The following is a 22,280-nucleotide window of genomic DNA, read 5'->3' as shown; positions in this document are numbered from 1 at the left end:
CTGCACTGGGGGTGCCTGCAGTACCCAGGGGTGCTTGGGCAGGCGGGAAGACCGGCTGCAGGGCACCAGTGAAACTTGGAAACCTCGCCAGGGGAGAGGTTTCATCCATGGTGAGAGACCCTGTCTACATCCCTGCCTGCAGTGCACACCCCATCCTGCTGTCCCTGCAGCCTGTGGGGCTGCCCCACCTCGTCCGGCTGTGCCACCAATGTACGTCACTTTGCGCAACCGGAGCGATGCAGCCCCCCGGGGCCGATCCTCGTCACCTCCTGCCCCCCATACAGACTTTCTCCTTTAAGCCTAGCTAGCTCAGAAATGACCAGGCTGATCCCTCCCACCTGCCCGCTCCCCCTGGCCCGGCCCTGACGTCAGGGGAAGGCGTGCGGATGCGTGTGTGTTCGAGGCGCACATCATCCACACATCAGATACCGCAGATCCATCAGCCGGCAGGCAGCCAGCCGAGAAAGCCCCCGGAGCTGGGCTGCAGGCGAGACCGCTGCTCCTCGCAAGGCAGCGGAGGAGCGTCCAGCCCCTCCGAGCACCGATGCTCTGCAGAGCGCAGCTCCAGGGAGCCCGTCGCTGCTAAGGAGGTGAGTAAGGGGAGGCACAATGGCCAGACAGCGCTCCCGGGCTATTGTAGCTGGAGATTAAACTTCACGGACCACCTTTTTCTCTGAAACCTGCATTTTTCTTTTGACGGTGGACAGGTGCGAGGATGAAGCGTGACTTCCCACCTCCGGTTTGATTATTCCCCACCAACCTCAGGAACAATAACTCCCCTGGGGGTGGCGGCGGCAATGTTGCACGTCTGCTTTGGCTTGGGGGCAAATAATCCAGGGCTTTACCACGGAGGGCTGAGCTCAGCTGGGATCCAGCTCTCTGATTGCCGAGTGAGCGGGAGGCAATTTGTGAAAAAATCTGACTTATTAAAGTAGGCTGATAGTGATGGGGGCTGGAATTGGGATTTCTTTGGGCTGGCTGCACTATTCCTGCCGATGGCAAGTTAGATCCACAAAGGAGGAAGGAAGGACACAGAAGAAGATGTTTGTGCCAGGTCTTTGAACAGATGCTATGCTAATTAAAAAAAACAAAACAAAAACCATCACAGGAAAGCAAACAAATCTCAAACTTAGCATTTGGAAATGAAGATTATGCATACAAGCTTAAAAGATAAATCAAGCCTCCATGATGGTTTCTCCCTTTGCTTCTCCTTTGCATCTCTCAGCCTTCTTGTTGTCCCTCATGGCCTCCCTGAGAACTGGGCAGCCCAGCTCCCCATAAGGGAGCTTTTTATAATCAATCCATAAAGGTGACATTCATATTTTAGCGCTAAGCATGCTGTATCGTAGGCGAGACTATCTCAGCAAAGATCTCTGGAGTTGGGAGAATGATTGGCTTAGCTGGGGAGGGGATGCTGTCAGTGTGCATTGCCCAAAAACCGCCTAGTTTTATTTTTCCTATAGTAATTTTTTTCTCATCAAATGGGTTTGTAATAGGCAGGGTAGGTGAGAAAATTGCTTTGCTTGGTATTTAACTCTTAACATGATCTGGTAACTAAAAATGGGAGAGGGGGGAGCTGAGAGGCTTTCATTAGCGTCGGACAGAGACAGCATTTATAAAAATCTGCCAGACACAAGGCTGTGAGCCTTCTCTGAGGAAGGAAGGATGGAGAAACATAGCCCAGCCAGCGTTGCGGTGGCCCTGCTCGCGGTAACCCCTGCCTGGAGCCGTCGTCGTTCCCCAGATGGTTCCTGCCCTTCATGGCAGCCCCCCTGGGTTCTCTACTGGTCACTATGTTGTTGGGTCCCTCGGCAGCAGCCGAAAAATGGGATTTTTGTTTTTGAATTGAGCTCTGGGGACACGCTCACGCGTCTGGAGGGGTGTAGCTCTTCTCTGTTTCAGCCTGTGTCTAGACAAGCTAGGTCTGGGGGGGCATCAGCCTCCCTGAGAATGGCAGCGGGCCAGAGCATTGCTTTCTGTGCTCCATAGGGTGAGGAGATGGCTGCTGGCAGCTGGCTGTGGAGATGGGGTGTCTTTTTGACATACGGAGACCTTTTTTCCACTGGGGCAGATTTAGAAGGGTAGTAAACCTGACTCCTGAGCTGGGGCCACCAGCAGTTGCAAGGGATGGAGAAAAGGTGATGATGTCGAGTGGCATGGAAGAGCCCGTGCAGGAGATTGCTGCAAAAGGCAGCCGAAGGAAAATACCTCCAGCTCCTTGGCTGGGGCGCGGGGAGCAATGGCACTCGGGAGAGCCGACTGTGGTGGCAGGCAGCATCCGAGCTGCGGATTTACAAAGAGAAGCGGCAGCGTGAAAGGGAGCTGCCCATAAAGGCGACGGTCTGGCCAACCGAAGGGTCACGTCCAGAGCCGGAGCGTGACGGCCGCCAGCAAAGCGGCCACCCATCCGCCAATCCATCCTGGGCATCCCGGGGGTTCCAGCGGATGGGAAAGAGCACAAAGAAACGCCGCACGGGAGGGCCGACTCACCGAGGGCGATTAAGCTAATTAAATATGTATTCCCCCGCCCGGGCGAGGGAGCGTGAGGATTTTTTTTTTTTTCCGCTGCCACTAATGAACGGGGAGTGGCAGACAGGGGCTGGTGCCTCTTCAAAAGGCTCTTTCCCCCCTTCTAGGGGACCTTGAAAGGCTGTTTAGTTAAACAAGGTCACAGCCAGCACCCAAGTCAATGTGTTTGGCTTTAAAGAAGGGGAAAGAGACAGTGATTTTATTTGATAAACCGCAGACCTTTCAGTCGCTGCCGATGAATGGGGTACTTGGATCTCGAGATAAAAGCTGATGTGTCTACTGCCTGTCTGCCTTAATTGGCCTAGGTTTCCTGCCTCCGCCTGCAAGGGCTTCTGACTGTCAGCTCCGCTTGCTCAGGAGCCTGCCCACCAAAAAATATAAAAGCAAAGCTGGCTTCTGCTGCCAAAGAAGACCCTGTCACCAGAGGGCTCTGGGGTTTGGCTTTGAGATGTTTTTTGGAGGGGGAGGAGGGAAGGTGGACAGGGTAGGAGCTGTTTTTTATAAAGAGCATCCTTCCAGGTGGCCCTGGGTTTGCAGCCACTTGCCTCCTTGGCTCGGAAGACTGTCACCCCGGGAGACCCTCGGAGCAAAGCCACCAAGAGGAGACAGGGAGGAGCGAGGTGGAGGTCCAGCAGTGGCGGAGGAGGGTGGCTATGCTGGAAAGGCTTCCCATGCCCCACGGCAGAGCCGGGCTTCTGCAGTCTCCGCTTGCTTCCTCAAGTGACCCGGATTTTGTCCCTGCACTCTATACGTGCCTGGAGTGGACATAGTGTCGTGGGGTGGTGTCAGCCAGGTCTGGAGAGACCTGAGGTGGGGAGAGATACTCTCATGTCCAGCAGAGATTACTGTGAGCACAGGAGATTGAGGAGAGGGTGAAAATGCCTCTTGTGCCGAGGTACTTCCTCCTTGCCCTCTGCTGGCGCTGCATCACGGAGAAATGGTTGGGGAGAGGATGGTGGGGTGGAGAGCAGAGAGGGAAGGAGGACAGTAGAGGTTTTCCCTGATCTGCATCTGGGCTGGGATGGGAGGAGACACTGGCGAAGATATGCTTGTGTCCCCATTCTTCTCTCAGCCTGCTTTTGCCCTGAGTTTAATTTCCTCAGTCTCTTTGTTTGCAGCAGGGATTTAAATGAAGTGGGAGGTAGGATACGGCCCTGGAGTCCCTCATGTGCCAAAGCTCTTATTCAGTCTCAGCTTCACCAGCACCACCAAAGCCAGGAATTCAGCTGCTGGGCACCAAGGCTGACCAACAAAGCTGGGATGCTTGATCCAGGTGCTGAAGGGGGGCAGAGTGCTGCCGGCTGAGCGAGACAGCCTCGGCATGGCCCCAGGGCAGGGATCTCTGCTCCAGCCCTTGCTCCAAGCAGGAGATAGAGCAGGCAGCTCTGTGACGCGTCCAGGCAGTGCATTTGTGAAGGATGTGGATCCCACAGCCTTGCTGTGCCCTGTCCCTGTGTTTATCCCAGTGAGCTCCCACCCTACACCGGGGCTCCCCCACAGCATCTCCATGGGCCATCCAGAGAACCCTCAGAGTGCCTGTGGGAAATTGCACCTCGCTTGTTCTCCCACAAGGAGCAAGCTCATCACCTGGAGGCAAACAGCAGCCCAGGAGAGCACCCTCTGCTGCTGCCCCCTCTGTCTCAGGAGCAGACCGTCTGCCTCCTCAGCAGTGCCCAGCACGGTCCCATTCTTCACCACCACTCGACCCCTAAAACAGGGAGCCTTCCAGGGCACCTGACCCTCGCTGGTCCCACAGGTTAACCTAGGGCAAACCTGCTCTTGGTTGCCACTTCACCAGCCCACACCGTTTTGTCCCTGCAAGCTCTCCCTCCTGCACCACCCCCTTGCCTCTTATTTTAATTTTGCCTCTGGGAAACTTCAATTTTTCCAGCCCCTTGTGGATGCCAACCAACTCCCTCAGCATACTAATAGTTTGCTCCAAGCATCCTTATTCAGGTTACATACCCTCCATTGTCCCTAAGCTGGTGGGGGAACAGAAAGGCCTCCTCTGTCAGAGAAAGCCTCACAGAGGAGGCGCACCATGGTGAAGCCATTTTCATAGTGACGGCTTCATGATGTGGCAGACAGCTGAGGGCCATTTCCCCCAAATCATCTCACTCCTCCAATCCTGACACCTCCTGGGAAGGTGACAAACCCCGCAACAATGCATGGGGATGACATAACTTTTTGCTGTCCTACAGTGGCCAGGCTGTTCCCCAGCACAGGCAGGGCAGTCAAATGGGGACAGATAGGAGCTGTGAAGCAATTTGGTGTCTGATCTGGCACTGGGGTGTCTTGCTTGGGTGCTCCCTGAGCCTCTCTGAGCTCCTTAGGCATGGAAGAAGGAGATGGTGAGCCTGAGCCTGGGAATGGGAGAAGGAGATGCTGCGCCAGGGTTTGGGAGAAATAGATGCTGAACCTGGGCATAGAGGCAGGAAATGCTGAGCCTGTCAGGCCAGCAGCTGAGCAGCTCCTGTGTGGGGTGGGATGCAGAGCAAAGGCAGATGTGCATGTGTTAGTTGCTGCATAGAGGAGAGGAGCCACTGAAGCACAGGAAGGGTTTGGTGTGGAGGTGGGTGGGGAGCCAGGAAAGGGGAAGATGGTTTGGAGGGGTTTACAGCCACAACTGGAAGTTGTCTCAGAGGGCAGAAGGAATGGGATGGTTTCTGCCTTGGAGTAGGCCTCTAGTTTGGTCCTTACTGCCTGGGCCTGGAGGTGAAGCTCTGCAGGGCTGAGAGGGGGTAGCTGTGAGGAAGCTGGCTAAGGCCCATATGGCAGAATCCAAGCTGGTCTCTCCTTGAAACTTCAACTGCTCTAGAAATCTTTTCCCATGTCCTTGGTGCCTGCTAATTTCAGAGTCAAGGTGACCCCCTTTTGTGCATCCCCCCAGGGCCTTTGTGTCTCAAAAGGCCACAGTGAATCAGAAGAGAAATTAAATATTCTCTGTGTTTCCTGGTGTGTGCAGGTGTTGTCCCAAAAGATGCTGCATGCCCCAGCGGGGTGGAAAAGGGCTGATGGGGGTGCTGGGGAAGGGGATGATAACTCCATGGGATATTGGGTTCCTCAGCTCCAGGTGATGGAAACTCCTGAGCCTGAGGAGCAATGGAAATGGGTGAGCCCCCACCCAGTGCACCCAAAGAAAGGTGCCCTCAAGCATCTCCCTGGCATGGGGCACCCTGGGACAGAGGCACCAGCGTCAGATGCAGCAAACGATTGGAATAAAATCAACAGAGCAAGGCCTTTCTGAGCAAGCCTTTCTGATCACACATCAGAGCATTTGGGAGGCTTAAAAATGCACAGCCCCTCCAATTTCATGCTGAGGTGCTTCAGCAATGACAAGAGTGCCCACAATTGTGATTGCTCCATCTGCAGGCTTTCTGCCCCTTAGGGCTTTAACTCCTTGCAAACGGCATGATGCCTTCAGAAACTGGAGCCTGATGATGGCGGCAGCAGGAGGTTGTGCTTGTCTAGTGGCTCAGCTGAGGTGCCTGAAAGGCATGAGGGCTGCTGGCAGCCTCACCACATTCTCCTGGTGTTCCTTCTTCCTGTGGGAATGTACCTGGATGGGAAGCAGCTGCTGGTTGGGGCTGGGGTTCTGTCCTAAATCCTATGGGGCTGAAGCAACCTCCTGTGCTGAGAAGACCTCAGACCCCTGACCTTGATGTACTGACCTGTTGTCTCAGCCTTTTTTCTTCACTTTTTTATCAGAAATCTCAGAATGGGGGAAGTTCTCAGAGTCTGGGACTAGAGGCCTAGGCATGCTGGCACTGCATTGGCATCCTTCCCAAAATGGTCCCTGCCCGTGGCAGCCCATCCTCCACTACTTCTTTTCCCAGGGTGTGCTTTTTAGTGACTTCATCTCAAACATGTGGGATTATCCTGGCAATTGAAAGGTTGAACAAACCAGGTACTTCCCTTGGGGTTGATTTTCTCGAACATCCCAGATGACTCTAAGCTAGGACAGGCTTCCTGAGGCAATTCCCAGTGCTGGAGGTTGGTGTACAACGCTGAAGGCTGGCAGCGTGCTCCCTGCTCCCACAAATGGCTGGGAGCCAAGGGACAATTCCTGACAGCAAATTGTTCCAGAAGCCTCACAGAAGGCCCTGTAACCCCCAGCCCCTTTTGCTCCCCAGGTGACCAGCAGTAGGCCCATACGACTGGGCATCCTTTCTCCTGCTGCACACCCACCCGATCCCAAAACGGAGGAGCCCACCGACCCCACCATGTCATCGGACCCCAGCGCCCCGCCAGCAGTGCCACCCCTGCACTCCCCCAAGTCGCCGGTGTGGCCCACCTTCCCCTTCCAGCGGGAGGGCAGCCGCATCTGGGAGCGAGGCAACCTCTTGCTACGGGATCTGCCCAGCCCCCTCCCCACCAAGAGGACCAGGACCTACTCGGCGTAAGTACCCGGCGGGTTTGGGACTGTCCAGTTGAGCCGTGGTCACCTGCAGTGCCTGCAGAGCCCTTGGCACCTGGTGCACTTTGCCAACGCCGTGCCCAGCATCACTGCACACACCTGCCCAGAGTGCTGTGGGTGGGTGCCATGCACTTGGCCCGGAACCATCGTGTTCATAGCAAAGATCTCTCCCTGTGCCGCCTCCTGGGCAAGTGCCACCAGTGATAAATCTTCCCTTTCCTCCTGTAGGACAGCGCGTGCCTCCGCTGGCCCCATCTTCAAGGGTGTCTGCAAGCAGTTCTCTCGCTCCCAGGGCCACGGGTTTATCACCCCAGAGAATGGCACTGAGGACATTTTCGTGCATGTGTCTGAGTAAGTCCCAGGGCTGTGCGGTGCCAGAAGACCCCAGGGGAGCGATGCCATCAGCATGGGGCTGGAGACGTGTGGGCTGGGGTGTGGATGTCTCCATGGGGTGGACATGGGTCTCTGCTTGTCCTGTACCCTCCATCACCTGTGGGTTTTATTTTTCAAGGCACAACTGGTGGGTCAGGTTCCTTCCTTCATTCTGGGTGGTCAGGGGCAGGGGTCCATCTCTTGGCTGCCACACTACCACCACCACCTCTCCTTTCCTCTCCTGCAGCATTGAGGGAGAGTACGTCCCAGTGGAGGGGGATGAGGTGACGTACAAGGTCTGCCCCATCCCTCCCAAGAACCAGAAGTTCCAGGCAGTGGAGGTGGTCCTCACCAACCTGGCACCCCACACGAAGCACGAGACATGGTCTGGCCAGATCATCGGCTCCTAGGCGCCCAGGGGGCCGCCAGCCACTCAGCCCCATGGAGCAAGCCTGCCCAGCCGCTCGCAAGGGGTGTGGGGGGAGCCGAGGCAGCGGCGGGGCCGGGGCTGCCCCCAAACATGCAGGCGTTTGCGTTCAGTGTCTTTTATAAGGTTATGGTTTCCTTTCTCTGTGTGTGTTTGTAAGTGTCTGTCTAGGGGACAGGGGAAGCAGAGCCCTCCCTGACTGTCCCCCAGCTCCGGGGCAGCACTGAGCCCCATGTTCCATTACTTGCTCCTGAGGCCATGGGGAACAGAGGAACCAGTCCTACGCCCCAGCCCTCCAGCTCTAGCGGGCTGAAGCAGGTGCTGAGAGCAGGAGAGGGTGGGGAGAGCCTGGGTGGCTCGGCTCATCCTCCTGAACTTCACTCTGGCAAGATGGGCACCCCACTTGGTCCACAGTGGGACGGCAGCAGTGGGACATGTCCTGGTGCAGGGACAACAGGGTGGTGTGGGGTGGCATATCACTGTGCGGGGTCTGGGTGGCTGAGACTCATCCCCATCTCTGGCAGCTCACAGCACCCACCTGAGCCACATCCCTCCACATGATCTCAGGTCAGCAGTGCCACAGGGAGGTGACTGGTCTATAGAAAGCAAAAATTTAGTTTTAAGAGGCAGACAGCTGCTGACAGGGCACCCGGGCTGTACCCGGGCATGGGGCAGGTGGCACTTGGCCCCTCTGTGTTCCCCACTGCTGCTGGGCAGTTACGCACTTTTCTTGGCTCAGTACTGACATGGTTTTGGGGAGACAGACACTTTCTCCTCTTTCTCTTTTCCCCCAGCCCCCTGGGAACCTCCTTCCCACGTATGTGTGTGTGTGTGTGTGTGTGTGTGCGTGCATGTCTGTAGCTTGCTGGGGTGGTGAGGGGCTGAGGGGTCTGAGCAGCCTCGGCCATGGGGCGAGCGCAGCCACCTCTTCCCCAGCCCCTCGGTGTAGGCAGGGTCTTGTATACGAAGCACAAACTTTGTTTTGGTCTTTTCTGCCATACCCTGGCCACGTGGGCTCCCATAGCCCCAGGGAGCAACAGGGCAGAGGGCACTGGGACAGGGACAACATGCACTGGGCTGGTCCTGAGCTCACCCCAGGGAAATGGTGCTGATGCTCCAGGAATTACCAGCATCTTAAGGGGTTCAAAGCAGGGTTGGGGACGGGGGGTGCCAGCAGGTTCCCCTGATCAGGGCAGGAGGTGACAGGCAGCTCCCTTATCACTGTGCCAGCAGGAGCTGCTGGCACTGCTGGTGCTCAGCATGGATGGAGTGGGGTGTTTGCCACCTTTTTTTGCTGCTGCTGTTGCTGACAGGGGTAAATGGGGAGAGAAGCAGAGCAAGGCTGGTGCCGTGCAGGACAAGCTGGGCCGTGCGGATTCGGGAGGACCACCCATACTGGTGTGGGGATTGCCCTGGGACCCTCCGGCCCCTCTCACTGCCAACCTGAAGCCTGGCTCTCCCAGGGGCTGTGGCAACTGTGGCTCAGGCTCTAGCCATCCCCAGGACATGCAGTCAGCTTGGCCAAGGCAAACTGTTGGATTTTTTTTTTTTTAAATAAACTAAAACCCTAGACTTGTTGGTGTTTTTACAACTCTAGTGTGGTTCCGCCTGTCTGACCATGAGTCAACCTTTGTAACATTGGCAATAAACCATTAAAAGTGACTTTCCCATGAGCCCTGCCCATCCTGGCTCTTTGTCCTATGTGCATGTGTCACAGTGATTCTGTCAGGTAAAGTACCTGGAGCACCCAGGAATTTATCAAGACATCAGAATGGACTCACCCACAGTATGTCCCTGTATGTCCCACACTCTGGGCCTGGGATAGGAGGCTGCTGCTCACCCTGAGGGGTGACCAGGAGTGGGACTGGTCTTCCCTGCTGTGGGACTTTGAAGTATGTCTTGCCTGTTGTCTGGCTGCCTTTCACCCCACACAGCCCAGCACAAACCACACACCGCCTCCAACTGCTGCGTGTTGTGGCTTTAATAGGATTGATTTTAATTTCTTTAATATACATACCTATGTATTTAAATATATTTCTCATTTAACAGTTGTCATCAGCCAGATAGGAGCTGCCCATCTCACACTGATATGAATCCATACAGCAGGACAGTCCTGAGCACGGGACCTGCCATGTCTGCTCACTCACATCCATGGGGAGAAATCCCCATTTACGCTGTGGGCACCCACCATGAGAGGAGCATCATGGTAAAGGGGTCTCAGGAACAGCCATGAAATGCCTTTCCTTTCAAAGATGCAAGTCACCCCAAGGCCACCACAATGCCCCACGATGTCAGGGCCAGACCCTGCTCTTCACTCATCACTAGCTCACTAGAGGTCCTTCTGGCTATGAACAGACTTACAGGAAAAATAAACTCCCCAAGACTCACACATAACCTGATCCACAGTGAAACAGAAAGGAAGGAATCACAAAACACATTTCCTCCATGAAGGTTGCAGTGGAGGGCCAAAACCCATGACTGGTGAAAAGGGTATCCTGCATACGAGCTTCTCCAACAGGTCCTCTTCTCCCACACAGAAATCTTCCCTGGGTAGAAAGAGGAATTTGTGGAATTGTTGGGGATATCTGGATGCCAGGCAGACTGCTGTGCTCATGCAAATGTGCTGCATCAGAGATCTGATGTGTTGTAGTTAGGAGGTGCAGTCAGGTGGAGGAGACAGCACCCCACCAGCAATGGTCATACAGTATCCCTGCTCCTGTGGCCAGGCAGCAGTGCCAAGGGCCACCAGGGACTCTGCCCACACCAATGTGGGAGCCCTGCCCTGGGTCTAAAAGCACCAGTGTCTCTCGCCTGAGGAGGATGGTGGTGCCTTGTGTAGGCGGCGGTAGCCAGCTGAGAAACTTCTCTCTGCAGTCCAGCTGCCAGTGGAAAATGGAGAGCCACGATGAGGGAAACTAGGAACAGAAGGAGAGAGAAAACAGGACCAAGAGACGGGGCAGTGCCATACCAGCAAGGACGGGGTGAGGAAGGCTCCTGGAGAACAATGCGGGAGGGTCTGCAGAAACCTCCAACATTCTCCAGGTCCACAAACACCAGATACGTGTACCCTGGGGAGCTACAAGCAGGACATCTCCCTGGAGGGACCCCTGAGCTCCTTTTGAGAACCAAGTTGTGACAAGTGTCAATGCAACTGCCGAGAATAAAAGGACAATGTGATGGAGAAGGTCAATGGCTGTAGGTTTGCAACCCACAAAGATCCAGGGAGAGAAACAGGACATATGACAATTGCACTGGACATCCTGTCTCCCTAAAGGTGAGCTTGTAAACTGAGTGTGTGGGATGAGACGGGGGGAAGAGCCAGCTTTGAGGGCACTGCTGAACAGGTACCTCCAGTAGCTCTATGAACCAGGTATGGCCAGTGTTGGCTCCTGCTGAAAATGTCTCTGGCAGCAGGATGGAAAGCTGAGCACTGGAGAGGGAAGGGGACTTGGTCTGTTACGAATGCCCTGGGTATGGCTTCATAAGGACACATCTGTCTTATGAGGAGAGACCGTGAGAGTTGGGCCTGTTTCGTCTAGAGAAGACTGAGAGAGGATCTCATTAATGCATATAAATATCTCAGAGGCAGATGCCAAGAGGATGGTGCCAAATTCTCTTTGGTGGTGCCCAACAAGATGATGAGCAATGGCCATGAACTATAAAACAGGTGAGGCTCCACTATAACATGAGGAAGAACTTCTTTAAGTTGAGGGTGGCAGAGCACTGGAACAGGCTGCCCAGGGAGACTGGGGAGTTTCCCGTTCTGGAGACATTCAAAACCCACCTGGCCACATTCTTGTTACCTGCTCACAGTGACCATGCCTTGGCAGGAGGGTTGGACTAGATGATTTCAAGAGGTCTCTTCCAACCCTAACAATTCTGTGATGCACAATTCCAACAGGAGTGGGAAGAGCACTGGAAAGCTGCCTACCCCAAAATGTTCCATAGCATGAAGTGCCAGGATCCTCCGGCTGTGCCAGACAAGGTCTGACTTGAAAACAGAGTAATATGGAAAATAAACCCGAGGTGTTTTCTGTAAGCTAAAGAGAAGAATTGTTTTCTTCATGGACCCAAACAAAGCTCAGAGCAGCAGCCCAGTCATGTTAAAGCTATCGTTCCCAGGTCATCTGCAGGGAGGGACTGGCACACTGTGGCAGTGAGGGGAAGGACATAGTGACCTCTCCATTAGAAAGCACAATGGTGCAACAAGCTGGGATCTCAGCTGCTCCCCCTACCATAGGCTTGAAGCAAACAGTCTTTCCGGCCTCCTGCAAAGGAGCAGCTCTGGTGAATGCCTCGAGCCTCAGCAGTCCCAGCCTCTCTGGCCAAGGTGCAAGGGGGAGAGAAAGGTGAGCCACACGTTCCCTCATGCACAAGTGTTAAGAGAAACCGAGTGGAAAAGGAGAGGAGACGGAGTGCAGGACGGATGCACACTCACTCTTTGGCCCTTTCAAATGCTTTCCGACCACAAAAGCATCTGCATCACTAACCACCACAGCTGAGCTGTCGAGAGAAGTTTCTCTGGAGGCGAGGAGGGTCTGGTGCCGTGACCCCACACACGGGGAGTGCTCAGCCAAGGCCCCCTCCTGCCACCCACCCACACTCACGTGTGACATCCTGACCAGCTCTGTCGAGTGTTGTTTTGGTCTACCCTGAGCAGATTCCTCAAATGAAGGTGCTTTTCCTGGTGGGGGGAGAGGGTGGGACCGGGGTAGGGCTGCAGGGACTGGGCAGTCAGCACTCGTTTGCTCTTTCTGGAAAGAAGATTTCGCGGCATCGCTGGACTGTGTCCTGGGGGGACTGGACACTGTGTCCTACAGTGCGGGGATCATCATAGATTTCATAATCGTTCCCTCCCTGCAGGGGAATAGAAAATAGGGACAGCATTAGCAGGGTCTTGCCAGAACAACCTCATCCATAAATCCACATTTTGCTTTGTCCTGTGGGGAGCTGGGCTGGGAGCCAGTGGCTGTGCAGGCAGGGATTTGCAGGCCCAGGGGTCAGAGAGGCTGGGCTGGGAGCTCTGCTTGCTCCCTCCCTCCCTCTTGTCTCCCCCTTCAGTACCAGGGGAGGAGCATAGAAGAGATGGGGAAGGTCACAGATCAGCAGAGCTTGTCCAGGAGTCTGGGTTAACTCCAAACTGCCTGTGGAGGGGCTAGCAGAAGGTGGGATTGGCACATTTGGGGAGCAGAGGCTGCCAGCATCTGGGAAGAGCTGAGTGGATGACCAAGCTGATCTACAGCAGTAAGGAAGTATCATCCCCACTGCTCTAAAGGGAAAGTGAAGTTGTTCTTGCTGTTGAGGAGTCTTCTCCTAAGTGCTGGAGGCTTGTGTTCTGGGTCATGCAGGTCACAGGAGTGGCTGCTGCCCTCCTGAGGGTGCTGGGGCAAAGAAAGCAATGCTGAGGTGGACCTGCTTCCCAGCACAGTGAATCCACGGTGATTTCCCCACAAGCCAGCAGAGCCATTATGAGAGCATCGCAAACCCACAGCACAGGGCAGCATCTTCCCCCCCCCCCCCACAGCATTAAAGGTCTGTGTTGGCACCAGTGGGACCCATGATGGAGCATCAGAAGAAAGCAGCCATGTGTGGGGCGAGGGGGGCATACTCACAGGGGTTGTCTCGTTCCCAAAGAAGTGGATGGTGTCAAATCTCTCGTCGTCGAGCACATTGAGGCAGTAGCGCTTGTCCCAGCCTTCCGGGAAGACATCAAAGCTGATCATGCCACCTGCCAGGAGAAGGAAGGGCATCAGGCAACGATGGACAGGGGATGGACGTCTCGTGGGAGTCCCCACCCCAAACAGCAGCCACAAACACCAGCTCTGCCTTGGTGTTCCTCTTGGCACATGGCTAGGATAATGGCAGAGGCTGTTCCTATGACAACAGGCTGCAGTGACATCAGCATGGCTGGGGTGACATTAGCACAGCTTCCCTGCAGGCAAGCATGAACCATTGTGTTCTTCCCGAGAGAGGCATCTTTTGGGGACAGAGTTTGGGTCATGCCTTGCACCAGCACATTCTGTGTCCCAGTACAAGACAATGACCATGGAGACTGGCACCAAACTCTCTCCCAGGCTCCTGCTAGACATCGCTGGCCCTTCTAACACCACTCTTCTGATGCTTCTTAACTGTGCAGGGACTGGGGTCTCCTGCAGGCTGTCTCTGCACATTGATCAAGGACCTTGCCATGGAGGTACACGAATCCATTGACATAATCAGGGCACGACCCTGACCTGTCACCTCTTGACACAATGAGGATTGTCAACATCTGGAGAGGCACCAATTCACATGTGACCAACAAGCAAGGGAGCTTTCCCAGAGAACATGTATATGGATATGGACACCCACAGCCACCAAAGGTTAACACACTTTCTAGCCCATGCTCTTAGACCAGGCAGAGTTTACCCCAGCAGTTCACTGCCTTTTGGGGGTGCTTGGAGGCAGCACCTTCCTCATCCTCTCAAGTTGCCCCACTGTGTCCACAGGCTACAGAGACCCTTGTCCCAGCACCATGTCAGGAGACATACTCTTCACAAAATAAAGCCTGCAACTTAGGGCACATGTATGTTTAGGTTTCACTCAGAGCCAGAGGATTGAGGATATGGGGATTTGAGCTGGTATGTGTGACCTCCTGCCAGTCAGCTTGTCTTCTCCAGGCAATATACTGGAGTATTCACCAGAAATCCTGAAGTTTCACATTCTCCTCCTTAAATGATAATCCTACCTCTCTAAGGAAGAGGGTGAGTAGATAGGTAATCACAGGGTCAGTTCCTGCTGAAGGAGAGGCATCAACACCCCAGGTTGCTCAGATATGCAAATCCTGATGCCATGTACTCCCCTTCCTGCCTGTTTGGAGTGACCCTATTGGTTTGGGGATCCTGAACCAAACCTCTTTGGAGCCTGAGAAGATGGGGATGGAGCCTATATGTCCACCTCAGAGCAGAGAAACTGGACAGGGCACTGTGATAGGGATGGGAGCAAATGCCCTATGAGCTCAGGGGTGGGGATAGCCTCAGGCTTGCAGCAGGATCTGGCATCAGAGCAGGAGCTAAGCTTGGTGACATCCTCTTGTTTTGCACCCAAAGCCATTTACCTGTAAAAAATACTGCATTTCACTGCATTCTAGCCTTCTAAACAGAGCTGGGCAGCAGGAAGGGGCTCCTGATGCCACCTGGAACAGGTAAGAAATCAAAGGGAGAAGACGTGGTGTGAACCAGCTAGCAGTGTTACTCCCCTAGGTAGAGCAGGGCCCTGGGGAGCTGCAGGGAGACCTCCCACCACCTCTGGCCTTGCATCCTCCACAGCCAAGGAGAAGGCACATGGAGCCAGCCTGGCAGAAGAGCTATGTTTCTGCATGCCCTTTTTTCAGATGCCTGACCTGAGACACCCCATATTTTCTTTGTGGCGGAGCAGGAGGTCCACATCTCCCTTTCATGTTTTTATACAACAGGCCTGGGCTCTTCATGGCAGCTTCCCAAAGCCCAAGGAGACAGGCCCAGAGTCCAGCTCTCACACCTGAGGGCACACAGCTGTGAGGACCTTGTCCTTCTCTGCTGTGACAAATGGTGTGTGCCAGTGCTGTGGGCAGCACAGGATGCCCCTGGCAGGGTGCTAAAGGCAAGCAAAGGCTCTCAGAGAAAAGGTCTTGTAGGATCAGAGGGCGTGGGGTGTCACCCACTGCCTCAGTCTTACCACCCCCTTGCCCTTTGGCTGGGCTGCCATATGGAATGTTCTTATCTCTCACCCCTGAAGAGGATCCTCTTCCAGCATCATCCTCACAACCCACACACCCTCGTTTTCCTCCCTGTCCTGGCCAGACACCCAGGATTGCTCAAGCCCCTCCTTCAGCTCCACACCTTTGGTAAGCTGGCTGTCAGAACCATCCCAAGAAGAAGCCCTACAAAAGCCCATGGCAGGGAGCTGCAATCTTCTGACCCCTTGTCAGCTCTCCTTCCAGGAAGAAAGATGTTTCCCTGGCAGCTAACTGCCCAAGAAAACCCCAGAGCCAAGACATGCATTAGGCTCCTGTCCCATTCCTAGAGAAGAGTCCATGTGCCTGGGGCTCTGCTGGCCCCCCTGCTGCTGATGCTTGAGCCAGAACAGATCCATTGGGCAGCAGTGGGTTCCACTAACTGAGATTAAGGCAGGGATAATGTCAGAGGATGGAAACCTGCCTGTCTGGCCAATTCCCAGGGAGGGAAGTCTGCAGCATGGCCTAGTCTCTGCTTGGATGCACACGTCATGGATGCAAATGTGACTCTCCTGTGGCAGCTCTCCAGGACTAAAAGCTGCTTCTGCTCATCCCAGGGTTTCCAGACACTCAGAGTGAACAGTTGGGATTCCTGCTCCCCTTCACAGAATTTTATGGGAAACATGATAAAGGCAAAGCCAAGGAAGCCCTCCCTGCTCACCTCGAGAGAAACGCAGGCCTTTGCCAGCAAATTCCCTCTGCAAGGCTGCCACAAACTTCTCCCGTATCCGCTCTTTCTGTGGAGGATAAGGAGGAAAGGGAAGAAAAGAGGGTTTGAATAATTAGATGTTGACAGTTTCCCAAAATCCAACATGACTTGTCTGCTGGGCAACTCTGTTCCCTCCCTACCTGCACTGGGCCCCAGTGACATTGCATTTAGCCAGCTTCCACCAGTCCTGCCCAGTGTCCAAGTAGACCACCAGCTCACTCCACTGGGAGGAGCAGATCCCAGATCTTCCTCGGCAATGAAATGCAACTGCTTCTGTTTCCCACAGCCCATTTCATAACCCAAAGCCTCCAGTTTTGCTTAAAACAGCTTGCAAAGACCAGCTGATCCCTCAACCCCAAGAAAGCTCCCCCAGGCAGAAACTGGTATAAGCATGGGCCAAATCCTCTAGAGAACTGCCCAGCAGATCTGCCATGGCCCTCCCAGTTTGGAAAGCCCATTAGTTCCAGCTCTGTTGGGGCTGGGGAAGTAGGAGAGAGAGGACAGCTGCTGGGCCATCTCTGGGTACTGTGAATGAGGAAACATACTGTTAAATAACTGCCTCATTCCCTGGGGCTCTCTCATAGCACAGGGAACCTTGCTGGCCACCCCCTTGCATTGGTGGTCCCCATGGAAATCAAATTTCTTCCATTCATCTGTGTCTTCCCCTGGGTTTCCTGGTTCCCAGTCCTGTCTCCACCTTGTTGCATATGCACAGCTCGAAGCTGGATCTCCCTTCTCCTTGGGGAGGGGGGGAGCATGTAAGACCTGAGATCAGTGGTCATGCAAAACCAGCCAAGAGGAGGTGAGCCTGGCCCTTGTACCTTGTCCAGCTCGGAGAACTCGATTCGCTCCTCCGGGGTGCAGCTCCGACCAATGGGAGAGATGTTCAACATTCCATTGCGAAACTCAATGAAGGTCCCTCTGTGGGTGGGCAAAGGCACAAAGTTACTGGGGCACAGAGAGAAAAACAACCTTTCCAGGAGAATGGCTGCTTAGCGAGGCTCTGCAAGAACATGCAGGAGGAGAGAAGCCATGCCCACTCCTGAGTGTGTCACAACAGGCGCAGATCAGCCATCAACAACTGCTTAGGGAACTCAAATTTTTTATGAAAAGAGGCTGTGACAGACGAGAAATAAGCAGTCCCTCTGTGCCTTGGGGATGAGCTGGAAGCAACGAGCTTAGGGGACATGACAGTTAACATTTTCTAAGGTTGTGATAACTGCAAGGACAGCTATTGCCTGGCCTGGACCAGCTGCCTGATGAGGCTGTGGCACCTTTACTCCATGAGGCTCAAGAAATGCTGTGTGGGCTGGGTGAAGCTGGCAGTACCTTGGAGCAGTGGGATGGTCAGTATAACTCGCTGTTCATGTCCGGCAGCAGGCTGAGGAGCAATCAGGGCCTCCTCAAGGGACACAAATCAGGGTCTTTGTATCTCTCTTTTGACCCCTACACCTTTGACTGCAGCTCTTATCTAAGCCTGCACAGACAGGATCCAGTTCCTGCTTGCCACCCTCACTTTGTGCTGGGGTCACTTCTCAGCCAGTTCCTCAGTGGGGTGGTTGAAAGCACTGAGCTGGCAGAAAACTGCTCCCTTCTTTTCTCTCTGGTAAAAACCCAGCTACTTCTGTTTGCTTATCGAGGGGTCAGACAGCTATCCCAGCACTGGTGGGGCAGAAACAACAGGGGATGGCAGCCCTGCCAGTGTGAAAACACATTGAAATTCTTGAGCTGGAGAGGGAGATCCCCTCCCCTGTCCAGCTGAGGACCCCTGAGCTTATTGTCCCTCCCAGCCCTGCCTGCATTTCTCTGTGATAAATTGCTTACCATCCTCAGTCTGGAGGAAAAGTTCTCCCCCTCCTATCTCCTGACACAGTGAAGAACATCATGGAATGGATATACAGGCATCCATGCCTGCAGCCTGGGAGCAGCATCCCTGAGGCACCGAGGGTCTGGTGGCTCATACCCCAGGCTAGGACTCAGGAGATGTGGGTTAAAGTCCTTGTTTTGTTAGAAATCCCAAAAGCCTAAATCCACAGAGCTACTTTGGAACTGAAACTCTGCTAAGGTTGTTAGGTAACCAGACAGCAATGAGGCAACCAAATAGCCTTGAGGATTCTGGGTCCCAGCCCATGCTTTCAGGGGCCTGTTCTTCCAGCAGTCTTGTTGCAAGGAGCCACCCTAGCCCCTCTCACTGGTCCTTGAACTGCCACATGGTGACTCATATTAAGCAACTAATCTGGATCACAGTTTAGCAACTTCTAACAAGTTAATTTCAACCCAACAGCTCACCTGCTTGGGTTCACTGTACAAACACAGAGGGAGAGCAGGAAAAAAAATCAGCCATGGCAAGGAGAGGGCAGAGCTGCTGCTCCCAACAGCCCTGGGTGGCTCATGTATTCTTGAAACTGTGGTCTGGAAACTGAGGTGAAGTTTGACCCTCCATCCAGGCTGGTTTAACTGCAGGCTGCCTCTGAAAGAGGCCCTCCTGCTCCCCCCTTCCACCATCATGCCATTGGTTCTCTCTCTCTTTCTGTGCTCCCAGAGTGAGCTGATCCAATGGAATGGATCCTTTCTCGTCCTGATAGTGGCCTGGTCTTCCTTCAGCAGAGGTGTACCAACCCAGCTCACCCTCCAGCTGCTGGATCTCAAGGGCAAGAGCAGAGAGGAACACAGGGTAGGGAGCAGAGCAGGGCCAGCCAGCGACACTGGGTTAGAAACAGTGTGAAACTCTGTGCTCAAGGGTTGGACTTCCCATCTTAAGATCCATTGTTTGCCTGGTTGGAAACATATACTACCAGTGATGCCTGATGCCCTGACCAGTAACAAGCTGGTACTATTGTCCTAAATGAGATACACACGGCGGCTGTACCCTGCTCGCCAAGTAGGAAAATCCAAGGAGCAAAAGAGCAGGCATTACGCTAAAGCATAGTGCACACTCTTCAGAACAAAGACACTCCTCCATTATATGCCCAAGGTGCCCAGCTCAGGAAGACAGTGATCCTACACAGTGCCTCTGGATGCTAAGATAAAACCTGGAGCAAGACAAGCTCTGTAGATCAGCTCTTTTTAGGAGAGATCTGAAGCCTAGCTCCCCAGAAATCAGTGCCATGACTTCCACTCGCAAACGCTTGAGCTGTTACCGTTTCTTGGGCAGCTTCAGCAGCGCCATGTAGTTGAGGCAGAAGTTGATCAGATCCTGCAGCAGCTCCTCCCCCAAGTGGTCCTGAATGGCCTGCAGAAAGAGAAGGGCAAGTGAAGATGCTTGACTTCTCATGAAGCCCACCTGGAAGAGGTAGCAAATGGGGAGAAGAGGCTGCTCATCAGCCTGGGTAGGGCAGGAGAGCCATGGCTGCACAGTGAGCTGGACTTACCTGCTTGGAGACCAGCTGCCCATTCTTATATTGCACTGTGCCGTTCTCTGCGAAGACGTAGTCAAACTTATCAATGACTGAGAAGGGAAGAAAAATAGAGGAAACATTACTACTGCCTGGGAAAGGGAGCAAGAAGGACTGGCATCAGGACTGAGTTCCTTAGTACTGTGCTTTCCACAGCTCTTGTGCTCTGCAAAGGGCCACTGGCCATCCTATGCTCCTTGCTTTCCACAAAGTGGATGAGGAGATTATCTTCTGCTCACGGGTGGGGAGGTGACGCATGCAGGGGGAAACGACCTGTCAGAGGTCACGGGCTGAATCAGTTGCAGGACAAAGATAAGGGCTCAAAAATGTTTCAACTACATACGTGCTACTCTGCTCTCTGCTGTGCCCTCCCCGCTGCCAGTCTGCTGGGGTGATGTGGTTATGGGTTATCTAACTCCAGCCTTCCCTGCAACCCAGACACGCAGCACTGGCGACTCAGCAATCAGCCTCAGACGGGAATTTCTCGGCCTCCCTCCACTAACGAAGTGGGAGGCAGAGCTTGGAGCCCTGTGGCGCTTGTCATCCATGCTGGAGATGGAGAACACGGTGGAGGAGGCAGGCGCTGTCCCCTTGCCCTCCCACTCCTTACTCTACCCCATGCCCCCATTGGAACGTGACGAGGAACCTGCGGGAGCCCCACCATGGAGCAGCACGAAGGAGAAAATTGCCTGGGGGACGCGAAGCTGTCAGAGCTCTGAGGTAGCTCGTACAAAACTGACGCTGGAGCCGGCGGCATGGATTGGAGCATCCCTGCCTGCCCTCCACACACGGGGACAGGGAGCCCAGCAGCAGCTCCCGTCCGGGCACGGCCAGCCACTCCAAGGGCAGCCTTGGGGTTGGATTTAGACCACAGGTGACCCCGGGAGACCTCGTCCGCCGCGCTCACCTTCGTCCCCTTCCCCTAGCTGCTCGGCTATCTTGGCATAGTCGGAGCCTCCCACCACGCCGATGTGCACCCTCTCCCGCAGCTCCCGCAGGAACGCGTCCACCTCCGGCTCGATTTTCTGGCGGGGAAGCAGCGGGTGAGGCCGCAGCCGGCAGATCGAGCTCCGCCTCGCCGGCCTCGTCCCCCCCCCGAGCCCCGCGCCCCCGCGCCTCGCTACCTGCCGGGCCGGCGTCAGGGTCCCGTCCACGTCGAAGAGACAGAGCACCCGGCCCCGCGCCGCCGCCATCCCGCCCGGGCTCTGCGGGCTCCGAGGGCGGGGGGCGGGACCGCGGGAGCTGATGGCGGCCGCCCGCCCTCCGGGGCCGCACGGGCGGGACGTGCCGCCCTGCCCGGCACCCCTCGCCTGCTCTCCCGCGTCTCCACGGCCCTCACAAGGACGCAGTAAGGTGCAGGTCTTGAACGGCTTCTCAGCTTCGGCTCTTTCCTTTACACCCTTTTAGAACCCCCTGGAGTCCGGGTGCGTGTGTGGCGCGTCTCTTCACATTGCTGTTATTACTGCAGTGTACCCCGGAACTGAGGGGCTGTGAGTCTGGATCGAGCTACCTAGCAAGCTCAGCTCCTCCGATGGTTTCTGTGTCCTAGTGAAGGGGACAGGAGCAGCACGCACTCTCCTAGTCAGTGCCTCACCTTGCTTTTTCCAGTAGAATGCTGTTAATATTTTTACTGGGGAAGCGAAAATGCCCTCTGCACAAAGCCAGTAGCTTTTGCTTTAACCTGCCTACCACTTACCCCACGAGTCATTTAGGATTTAATTAGACCATCTGGTCAGACCATATTAATATGGCGCCGTATTATGCTAGCATCATGCTGACAGCCCCCCCCCCCCCCCCCCCCCTTTGGTCTCTTACAATAATTCCTGAATTATTTTCCAACCTGAATTATTTTCCAAAATCAAAAACAGCCTATGTGGAACATCCAATGCTTTCTGCTCAATAGTTTGCTTGCATTCTCTTCCCCCAACAGTACTCAGTGTGCTGAGCTAGGTTGGAACTGGGGAGAGATTTATTCTTCTTTTATGGTCTGATTGTTTTTTGCCTCAGTATAATTTGCTCCAGGATGTCATGCAACCTCTTTTCCCAGTTCTCCACCAGATTCCTCTCAAAAGGAAGCATGCAGGTGGCTTCACAGATTCTGTTTTTTCTTCTTGTTCGTGGTTTATGATTTGCCTGCTCCCACTCAGTGGCAAGGGTATGTACAGAAACTATGTTAATAATTTACTTCTGTGCCATTGCCTTGGACAAGGTTTACCAAAATATCCTCAGCTACTTTCTGGGGGAGACATTAGTTGAGTCCACCAGGACAGCTATTTCCATGCTGTTTCTGTGAGTTGCCTCCACAACACAGCAAGTCAAGAAGTCTTGGATGGGTATTACGTGTGTTACTCACCCCAGCATTGGTATTTCTGCAGAGTGCGTGGCCTTCTGGATCAGACCCTGGTTATGGGCTCCCACCTCTGGAAAGGTGGACTCTTTTTCTCATATGCCTGGAAACTCCCAGAATGGTTTCTTAGCATCTAGCTACTCTGTATGCAGTTGGGTGCCAAGTTTTGAATTGAGTTTAGGGTTATGCTCATTCATAGGACTTGTTGAAGTGTGGTTACACATTTATCATCAGTTAATGTGTGGATTCTTACTCCAGAATATGAATCCTTGCAAGAGCGCCTACCATGGCATGCTGATAGGTGAGTAGAGATGCTTTCCTGGATTTGGGTGCT

The 22,280-nt window shown here is 54.3% G+C and overlaps 2 protein-coding genes across 2 annotated transcripts; one reads left to right on the top strand and one right to left on the bottom strand.

The window, feature by feature from the left end:
• The first annotated feature begins 217 nt into the window (after positions 1 to 217).
• CSDC2 (cold shock domain containing C2) lies at positions 218 to 9,418 on the top strand. Its single transcript, XM_014882626.2, has 4 exons — positions 218 to 590; positions 6,663 to 6,928; positions 7,175 to 7,297; positions 7,566 to 9,418. Exons 1-4 carry the CDS (start codon positions 387 to 389, stop codon positions 7,726 to 7,728), a joined length of 756 nt encoding a protein of 251 aa, XP_014738112.1. The 5' UTR covers positions 218 to 386; the 3' UTR covers positions 7,729 to 9,418.
• Positions 9,419 to 9,711: 293 nt separating this feature from the next.
• Positions 9,712 to 20,863, bottom strand: PMM1 (phosphomannomutase 1). The gene is made up of 9 exons (XM_014882625.2): positions 20,724 to 20,863; positions 20,507 to 20,624; positions 19,576 to 19,652; positions 19,345 to 19,436; positions 17,026 to 17,125; positions 16,157 to 16,232; positions 13,358 to 13,473; positions 12,353 to 12,602; positions 9,712 to 10,291 (listed from the first exon to the last, which is right to left on the bottom strand). Exons 1-8 carry the CDS (start codon positions 20,790 to 20,792, stop codon positions 12,480 to 12,482), a joined length of 771 nt encoding a protein of 256 aa, XP_014738111.1. The 5' UTR covers positions 20,793 to 20,863; the 3' UTR covers positions 9,712 to 10,291; positions 12,353 to 12,479.
• Positions 20,864 to 22,280: the final 1,417 nt, after the last annotated feature.

The sequence above is a fragment of the Sturnus vulgaris genome, chromosome 5, assembly GCF_052056855.1.
Source record: "Sturnus vulgaris isolate bStuVul1 chromosome 5, bStuVul1.hap1, whole genome shotgun sequence".
NCBI lineage: Eukaryota > Metazoa > Chordata > Aves > Passeriformes > Sturnidae > Sturnus > Sturnus vulgaris.
This window is presented reverse-complemented; position numbering and strand designations above follow the sequence as displayed.